The sequence below is a fragment of the Arachis hypogaea genome, chromosome 17 (assembly GCF_003086295.3).
Source record: "Arachis hypogaea cultivar Tifrunner chromosome 17, arahy.Tifrunner.gnm2.J5K5, whole genome shotgun sequence".
In the NCBI taxonomy this organism is placed as follows: Eukaryota; Viridiplantae; Streptophyta; class Magnoliopsida; order Fabales; family Fabaceae; genus Arachis; species Arachis hypogaea.
In genome coordinates this window covers 26,547,823-26,558,084 of record NC_092052.1, presented here as the reverse complement: position 1 = coordinate 26,558,084, position 10,262 = coordinate 26,547,823, and the positions used below count along the sequence as shown (strand labels likewise).

The 10,262-nt window shown below is 33.3% G+C and overlaps 1 protein-coding gene across 1 annotated transcript; it reads right to left on the bottom strand.

Moving 5' to 3' along the window:
• Window positions 1–6,925: 6,925 nt before the first annotated feature.
• On the bottom strand, window positions 6,926–9,886 carry LOC112765962 (zinc transporter 6, chloroplastic). Its single transcript, XM_025811827.3, has 2 exons — window positions 8,902–9,886; window positions 6,926–7,398 (listed from the first exon to the last, which is right to left on the bottom strand). The coding sequence occupies exons 1-2, from the start codon at window positions 9,619–9,621 to the stop codon at window positions 7,084–7,086; spliced, it is 1,035 nt and encodes a 344-aa protein (XP_025667612.1). The 5' UTR covers window positions 9,622–9,886; the 3' UTR covers window positions 6,926–7,083.
• Between the last annotated feature and the right edge of the window lie 376 nt (window positions 9,887–10,262).

Here is a 10,262-nt window from a genome sequence, read left to right as displayed (position 1 = left end):
GTCAATCTCCTTCATGTTTTACTGATTGTAATGTACTTTTCTAAGTTTATCTTTCTGTAATTTCTTGAGAGAAAAGACATTGTAAGAAAGCTTAAGAAAAAGCCATGAGTGGAAAAAGGCTGAGAGATACACTTAAGAGAAAAGCCTAGAGTTATTTTCTAATTTCTTTAGGTTGGTTAAGTGTCTTGTATCTTGTACCTGTAAGGTATCCCTTTCTTAGTTGGGTTAGCACTAAGAGGAATAGTTAGGTATTAGCATAGCCAATGTCAAGTTAGATTAGAACTTGAGTGTGAAAGGATTGGGTCAATCCTGTGCAATTGGTGTATGTAATACTGTTAACTATAGTGAAATTCTTCCATAGTTGTGGAGGAGACAGGACGTAGGTTGCATAGTACAAGGCAACCGAACCAGGATACATGCTGGTGTTAGCTTTTCTCTTCTCTGCTGAGTTCTGTTTTCTTATATTCATGAGACAAAAATAAATTGTCTCATAAATTTCCGCTGCTAATTTCAAACAGAACCTGAATTGAAAGTTCAATTTAAAAGGGTAATAACAGCAATTTAAAAGAAAGGCATAGATTCAACCCCCTTCTCTAAGCCTACTACAACCTTCAAGCTTGGATTGAATATTTAGAGACTCTTGAGTTATCAAAAGTCTTTTGTTGAATGGTAATTGAGACTTGCTGGTTGACTTAGGCTTCACTAAATCTAGCCTTTGATTAGGACTTGTGAACTTAAGTTGATTTTGCTCACTTGACTTTCCTTCATTGTTAGAGGTTGACTAAGTGAAAGCAAAAGACAATTATCATCACAATTGATGATGATAATGAGGATATGAATTCTAATTCTCAATCCTTGCTAAGACTTTTCTTAATTGTTATTTTAATTCCTTGTTATTTACATTACTTGTCTCTTATCACAAAAACCCCAAAAATAATTTTCCATAAGCAATTATAAGTACACTTCCCTGCAATTCCTTAAGAGACAACCCGGGGTTTAAATACTTCGGTTAATTTTATTGAGTTTGTTTAAGTGACAAACAATTTAAACATTGACTAAGGTTTAGTTGTCAGTTTAGAATTATACTTGCAACGCGAATTTTTGTGAAAATCTTTACCGATATTTTTCCTCCATAAAGTTTTTGGCGCCGTTACCGGGGAACTGCAAATGTGTGCCTTATTATTAGTTATTGTGAATATTGTGAATATACTTGCTTTTTGTTTCCTTGTTAGTTATTTCTAGTTTTAAGAGTTTATTTTCATTATTTCTTATTAGTTTTTGCTTTTATTTTCTCTTGCTACTATGAATTCTCACCCCCTTTGGCTATGAGTTTGGTTCAAATTTTGTTGTAGGGAATGGAAGCTACAATAAGAACATGCATAAAAAATGGGACAATCAAAGATGGGAGGAGCCACAAGGATTTGATCAACCCTCTTGGCAACAACCTCCACCAACATACTATGAGCAAGAGCCATTCCAGGATGCATATCAATCCGATAGCTATGGTGGACCCCCTTGTAGTTACCAACAAGCCCTACCATATGCCTATGAACCCTCTCCTCAACATAGTTTTGAACCACCATACTCACAAGCCACCTACAATCAAACACTTTCTTATGACTCTAACCCATATCCACCATACCAACCACCCTATGAGCCCTATGAACCATACACAGAACCACCCCAATTCCAACATAATTACCCCCAAGAACCACCGCCTCAATATACACCATCTCCATATCCTTATCAAGAAGAACCACCTTCGTATGAGCCCTTTCTCCCAACAAATGAACCCTCCTATCCACCCCAAGCTCCCATAGATGATACCTTTAGTGTTATTCGCCAAGGGCAAAGAGAGCTTCAAACCACACTTACCTCTACTCTCACTGGTCTCACCTCTACTCTCCAAACTCTTATATCCTGTGTGGATCCATCCTCTACCCCAATACTCGACCCTCAAGCTCTAGTGCACTTTCTTTTCACCCATATCCATCAATCCAAGAGCAACAGGATCCCAATTATGCTATTGACATGGAACAAGAGAGAAGGGATCGTCTTAGGGACTTAATGGATCGAGTTCACGCATCCATCCTTCAAGAGAAGCAAGAGGAGGCCCAAAAGGCGGAGGTAGGAGAGATCCTTGAAGAAAGTTGTCCAGAGGTGGAAGTCATCAAGGAGGAGCTGGATTTTGTACTAGAGCAAGTGGAGAACGCCGAAATTATTGAAGAAGAGGAAGTGGTTGAAGATTTAGAAGATGCGGAACCTCCATGGGAATCTCAAGTCATAGAACCTCCTTCCAAGACATTTGAATTTGATGTTGAGGAGGGTGTGCAACCTCCAAGGCATATCATGGTTGAAGACGTTGAGGAGGTTGATCATGAGATGGATTCAATAATTGATGAGTTTTTATCTACAATTGAATCCTCTGCCATTAAACTTGAGGAAGATGTTGATGTTGACAAAGCTTATCAAGAGGTAGAGATCATCAAAGAGGAGTCCAAGAGAGTGAAGCATACATTGACAGAGCCGCCATTGGAGACACCTCTCCCGAAACCATCACCATCCGTCCTGTCATTCAAGGGGGTAAATCTCTACTCCTTAAGCTTTAATTTCTCGCTTGTATATGGTTTATTTGAGACGGATGGACAACTTAGAGCTATCTGTGGTTTTAAGAGTAAAAAGGAGATAGTTAGTGATTGACAATACAATCCTAGGTTCGTTATGGTTGGATGTTCAAGGCCTAAGTGCAATGGTTGGTATAGTTCTCAATTGATTGGGTCTAGGAAGTTGTTGGGTTGCCTCAGTGAGAATTTGGATTACTGGCCACCCGGTTGGAGCAATGATTATCAACTTAAAGACGGGTGTAGAAATAAGATTTGGAATCCCGGCATACAAGAGGATCAACTTTAAGAGCTCAAAACTTGTGAAAAACTTTATCAAGATGTGGTGAATTCACTTTGTGGATAAAAGATACAAAAATTAAAAGGTCATAATTTTATGAGTTTTGTTACATTTTTCCTTTTTTATTTTTAATCTCTGTAGCCTATTATATGGCCAAGGCAACGACTACCCCGCCACTATGAATAAAAATCTTGAGATCGTAAATTACACTGAACTTATAAAGAGGGGAAATAAAAAAATTTATATGGTGGAAGCTATGTATATACTTCCATCAAAGTTCTAAAGATGCAAGTATTGATAATAATAGCATGTGCCAATAAAATAAAAAAATGACATTTAAAATTTAAGTTGGCAAAAAGTGGCAAGAGCATATTACTCCATTGTCCACTATGCTGGCATGGCATGCACTCACAAGAGCGCCCTGCACCTACAAATTTTGTGCTATTAAATGTTTCAATGAATCAAAAAATTATTCAATATTCAGTGACTTTCATGTTTACGCATAATTTGTTTAAAGTTTCAGAAATTGAAGATGACGGTAAAGAAAAAGTGCTAAAACTAAGCAATTATAGTATTGTACCTATTCGCTTGTCTTTAGCTTTAGGCTTTAACTTTAAGAAGTGTTTTCCTGTTTTACTTTATTTCTTTTATTAGGGATCCGCGAAGACGACGACGAACGCGAGGGTAAGGGCTTCTCCTTCCTCGCGCACGCTCTCTGCTCCATGACGACGCCAAGGCACCCAATAGCAGCGGCGGTGTGACAGTGGCGCGACGGCTCCTCCCCCTATACCGGCGCCCTCTCCCCTCTACTGGATCTCTCTCCCTTTAGGGTTAGAGTTTGTGGGGTTTGATTTGGGAATTAGATTTTAATTTAGAACAAAAGTGAAATTAAGAATTTTGGGTAAATTGGGATTTGGTAAATTTTAATAAAATTAAAGTATATTGTATAAATTTAAAATCTAATTTAATCTCTTAAAATTACTTTAAAAATACCACTTAATTATCAATTTACTAATCAGTTTTTAATCAAGTATTCTAATTTAAAATTAGAAATAATATAATTTATTTTCTGTTTATAAAAATTAAAGTATTAAATTCTAAATCTCAATTATTTAAATTAAATCATATAAAATTCTTATTGTTGTATAATTTAAATATAGAAAATTACTCAATAATTATGAGATTAAGTAAAATTTTTAATTTAATTATCAAAACTTAATTTAATTATTTTTAATAAAATAATTTCTAAAAATAAAGTCTTTTTTGAATAAATAAATTAAAATTAACTCATAATAATATATTTTTTTTAAAAATTATGGGTCTTACAGTGTAAACTGTAAACAAAATACATGTAAAATTATCTTGTTTAAAGTTTAAACGAGATAAGAGGAAAATATTTATTTCGCTAATTATTTTTTTAAAATATTTATTTAAGTAATTATTATAATTAATTTATTTATTAAAATAAAAAATCCTATTTTTGGCGTATAAGTTCTTATTTTAACTTTTTTATTAAATCTTATTACTCTTCCTAAACATAATAAATTAATAAGCAAATATTTGCGAGATATATATATATATATATATATATATATATATCAAAATTTATTATTTTTAATAATTACTTAGTCATCAACTTAATTTCTTTAATTTAGTTCTTTTAGTCTATTAATCTAATAACATATTTTATCTCATACTTTTAAATATTAATATCTAACTAACGATAAAAAAATTTCTGATTATTCTCTAGTATTATATATAGAGAGAGAAAGAGACAGAATTCTGTAGTCTAAAGATACCTAAGATTTGACCAACCAATAAATTAAGGACAGGTGGTAAGAGGAGTTTTGGGGGATGTAGCCAATCAATATTGCATTAAGGCTTAGTTTGGGACTTTGGGTTAAACAGTTTAATTAATTTTTTTTTAAAAATGGCTTAAATAATAAATGATTATATTAAATGTAACTTATAAATAAGCTATTTTATATTTGAATTTTTAGTTCTAAAAGTATTTATTTAAAAAAAATGTGATAAAAAGTAGTAATATTATGAAGGAAGTTATTTTTTTTAATTTCTCTATAAACTCTTAAATAGCTTCTTAAAAAATTACAATTTAATTTTAAAAATTATACCAGATATTAATATTACTACTTTTCATAAATCAAAAATTAAAAAAAACTACTTTTAAAATTTTTCAAATAGGTCGTGGCTTTAAATAAGTACGTTAACTTTGAAAAGTTTACCACATGGACAATTATGTAATTTTAAAGGCCAAACATTATTTTGTGTGAGGTAGGCCTATAACTGGATAAAAAGTCGTCAAATGAAAGAATGTTTGGCATCGAACAAAAATGAGAAATGAATAAAACTGAGCTCTGGACACAAACTATATAATAAGTTGGAGAGGCCGATGTGGATGAAAAATACAAAAATTAAAAGGTCATAATTATCATTAAAAAAAAAAAGGAGGTCATAATTTTATGAGTTTTGTTGCATTTTTCCTGCTTTTTTTTTTTTTTGTTATATCATTTTCCTAATCTCTGTAGCCTATAATATGGCCAAGGCAACGACTACCCCGCCGCTATGAATAAAAATCTTAAGATCGTAAATTCCACTGAACTTATAAAGAAGGGAAAATAAAAAAATTTAGAGTAAAGTATCGTTTTTGTCCTCAATGTTTTAGGTAAATCTTATTTGTGTCCCTAATGTTTAAATCGTCCTATTTGTATCCCTAACGTTTGTAAAAGTGATTCAATGTTATCTTACCGTCAATTACACATCATGAGCGCTTTAGTTTGAGTTTTAAAAATCTCTTCTTGAAATTAGAATACAAATGTCTGTGATAGAATCGATGATCTACTCCGAAAAATAGCTCATCAAATATCGAAACTAATTCCTACGATATTTACATAATTTACTTTTCTAGGGACATAATTGAATCTAAACACAAATAGTGGATATAATATTAAAATCGAACATATCCAAGTGAGACCTAATTGAGAATGAATACATCCAAATGTGAATAATTGAAAAATATAATTTGATTTGTTAGTATAATTGATAGTAGGATAACATTGAATCACTTTTATAAACGTTAAGGATACAAATAAGACGATTTAAACGTTAAGGACACAAATAGGACTTACTCCAGACGTTAAGGATAAAAACGATACTTTACTCAAAAATTTATATGGTGGAAGCTATGTATATACTTTTATCAAAGTTCTAAAGATGCAAGTACTGATAATAATAGCCTATGTCAATACAATAAAAGAATGACATTTAAAATTTAAGTTGGCAAAAAGTGGCAAGAGCATATTACTCCATTGTCCACTATGCTGGCATGGCATGCACTCACAAGAGCGCCCTGCACCTATAAATTTTGTGCTATTAAATGTTTCAATGAATCAAAAAATTATTCAATATTCAGTCACTTTCATGCCCCAATAAGTACACAACACACCCACACACTCCTCACATTTTTACCACATTTTTTTTTCAATTGTAATCTCTAGGATTTGAACCCTAAACTTTTGAAGTGAAGAGAAGGTGATATGCCATGTGAACTAAGGTTCATTGGCTACTTTATTTCTTTCATCAACTTGTTTTTACTTTACTTACAAACCCCCTGGCACAAAAAAAAAAAAAAAAACCGGGCCAAAATAAAGAAAACACAAACATAAATTTAAATTAGGTTCATCTTTATAGGTAAATAGAAAAAGAATTCCATATATCTAAAGATATCCAAAACCTAGTATTTTTTTTCCAAATCCTAACAGATTTTGAACAAGACCATATCTAAAAGAAACAAAAATATTTGGAAAATACTATATAAAACAATAAAATAAAACAAAGTTACAGTGTTACACCCTGTACATAATTAGTATTGAGTAGTAATTTTCAATTGTTTATATTAAAATTAAGATTGTTTGCGATAAGAGAAACAGATTACATACTAACCATATATACATTATATGATTTAGTCATTTAACATTGGCAAAATTTTAGTTACCTCATGGCCTTAAAAAACACTCGTTATAATGCATTATCTAAGAGAAGCGGTAAAAAGTAATCTTCCATTGATCCCTTTACAGTTTACTAACAGGCTTAGTATTTACATCTTACATTATTAAGCTCATAATTTTTATTTTCTTATCTTTTTAGGAGTTACACAAAAAAATATCAAGCCCAGAGGGCAAGAATAGACATTGCAGCAGAACCCAGAGTTAAGGCAAGAAAAGATGCCTTTTTCAACTTTGGATTAGAGTTCATAAGCTTGTTATGAAAGAAATCAACGGCAATGAGGTCAACAAGCGCCATGTAAATTAGTACTCCTGAGGATATAGAACCTAATAAACCTTCCATGATTAATGCATTTGGGTTACTATCATCATACCCTGTGAGTGAAAATATTGCCATCCCCAAAACTATACCCATTGGTGTTGTCACTGAGAACATGAAGCACATATATACCATTGTTCCAAAGCTAAATCCAGCCTGTTAAATCGTCACACATAAATAAGCACAAGGATATAAATTTGTCAAGGAAAACGCAAAAAAAAAAAAAAAGGAGATATATGCTACATTACATACTACAGTTTGTTAAACAATGACACCCTACTACGCGTTACAAATCCGGTTAATCAATATATATTCTGTTTGGACTTTGGAAGGGCATAATTATGAACACCTAAAAGGCTAAAACATTAAGTAATTAATTAGGAATCAAAATGTCATATTATTAATTTGAACGACCTTTCTCTTGATTATATTATATTTTTACCCCCAGATAAGGAATAATCGGAAGGCTTGGGTCAACATTTCAACGAATTCTTCTGATGTTGATTTGGAGGTAAAATTGATATTACTCTAATTCACAAAGGTCAATTACGTGCTCTAAGGTCAGCCAAGTCGTGTTCCTCCGGAATATATAAAAAAAAAAAACATAAACAAAATAATCCCACTTTGCTAGAATTACTATGAACTAAAGACCGCATGTGAATTAACAGTAGATCACTTTAAATAATGTCTTGACTATGTAAAAATACTCATCATTGAATTACGTAGACTATCGCCTCACTAATCACTGTTAATAACGTCTAAAAGCTCACATCATAATCACATTTTTTTTCTTGCAAAGAACATTTGTGAAGGATATTATAAATAAGAAATTTAATAAAAAACACATGATTTTTGTTTAAAAAAAAAACAATATATTAGTGTTATATTGAAAGAATCAAAACTGGATATTGTTTAAATTATCAATGTATTTATTATCTTAAACAATTTCAAATGTTTTTATAACCCTAATGTATTTAGTGTCACACTAATATATTTAAATGAAAATGATAGCAACTCTTTATTATACTCCTGGTCTACCGTTCAGGATTATATACTCCTCAAGTTACAACTTTAGATACCTTAACTCTTCTTGAGTAACCTATGTTCCCTTCTCAGAATCTAATTTTTCATTTACTCCCATTGACCAAGCTAACAAGCATTTGATTGAACATTCTCAATGAGAGGATTCGCGCGATGGTAGATCAGAGCTACATTTTGAAGCTCTATATATTAAGGTTTCTACTCTTAGACATGGGTGATCTGATCTTGGATTTCACCGAATCTATTCATAACTATCCATACTCAATTTATATAACTATAACTTACTAAACAATTAACAACTCTTAACAGAAAAGTGAGAATTGAGAAAGAGAAACAGAGAATGGAGGTTATATAAATGAGAGCATTTTTCATCTTTCTACTAGACTTGTTGGTAGTTTGATGAATTCTCTTAGCATTCCCCAAAAACTTTTAACTTATTATCAATTTCCACCACCAATTATTTATTCAACAAAACAATATAATATTAGTTATTTAATTTTGTTTCTCTATTAATATTCCTAAATAATTTCCCATAAAAATCAAGAAGAGGAAGATTCAAGAATCAAGAAAAGAAGAAAAGACGGATAAAGAAGGAAGGAAGGAAGGAAAATTGGAAACCTGAGCAACGCAGCCACCAAGACCCATCCCTTCAAAAATCTGATGAAAAGCCAAAGCAGCAACGAGAGGCCTTATAGTGCAAACGTTCTGAGACATTCCCATCGTAACCCCAATTATCACCGAATGGAATATTATCCCAATCTCCAATACCTGAGAAACCATTTTCTGCTTCAACCTTAACAACATTTCCTCATCCGTCACTGCCGATCCTTCCCCCGCCACCGCTCCGGTGCTATCGCCGCCGTGACATCCTCCACCGCCGCCGAGTTCGATTCTCGATTCCACCGACGATGACTCCTTCTCGTTCGTCTTCACCGGCGCGTACTGCGCGTGCTCGACGTGAGAGCTTGCCACGAGGTCGACGGCGAGGGCGAGGAGTGCGCCGATTAGTGTGACGAGGCCGGAGAATGGGAAGTCGCGCCAGGGATGGCGCGTGGCGACGCGGCAGTCGGCGAGTGAGGAGTACGCGTCAGGGAGGACGTGAACGAGTGAGGTGGAGAGAATGACGCCGGCGGCGAAGCACTTGATGAGAGCGACGGCGCGGTCGTAGAGCGACTTTCCTTGGAAGAGACGGGCGAGGAGGACGGGAGAGGACATGCCGAGCATGCTGGTGAAGAAGATGACGAAGATGGAGAGGAACTTGAGGTGCGCCGCCGCGGATCCGTCGCGGCATGCGGTGGCGCGGGAGAGGATATCTGTCGCGCACGGTTGTGCCGACATGACGGTTATGTTTCTTGGAAGATGATAGAAGGGAAAGAGGTTTTAAGCTTTAAGTTGCAACTGCAAGTGCTTAGGACTTAGGAGTAAGTGATGAAGAAATTATGTACGTGTATGTGGACCAGTTTTGAATTAATTGATTGTTTCTGCTTGTGTGTGTGACGAGTGGTGACTGGTGAGTGATGTGTAAGGGCATTGTGGTAACTGTGCTGTGGGGTTCACAGTTTGAGTTCACTTGATAAATGGTGACCAATATTTCGTTTTTCCTACGGGTTGGTTGCAATCTTACATGACTTTAATGCAATCACCAATTCACCATTATTCAGTCTTAACTCTTATTGACGGAAATTTGACTAATTTATTCTGATAGGGTTATTTTTTTATTTTTAGAAATAAATATTTTATTTCTATTTTGATAATATTATTTTTTAAAATAAATTTATATAAATATATAATATCAAAAGTATTTGATATATTAATAATATTTTAAAAAAAATATATTAAGAAGAAGAGTTTAATTTTTATTGTGACAGGGTAATTTATTTTCTACAGTTATTCAATTACGTATATTCGTTTAAATGATTATTTACGTGTTGATTGTTAAAGTTATTATTTTTGCCAACATAATGATACATAGTTAGATA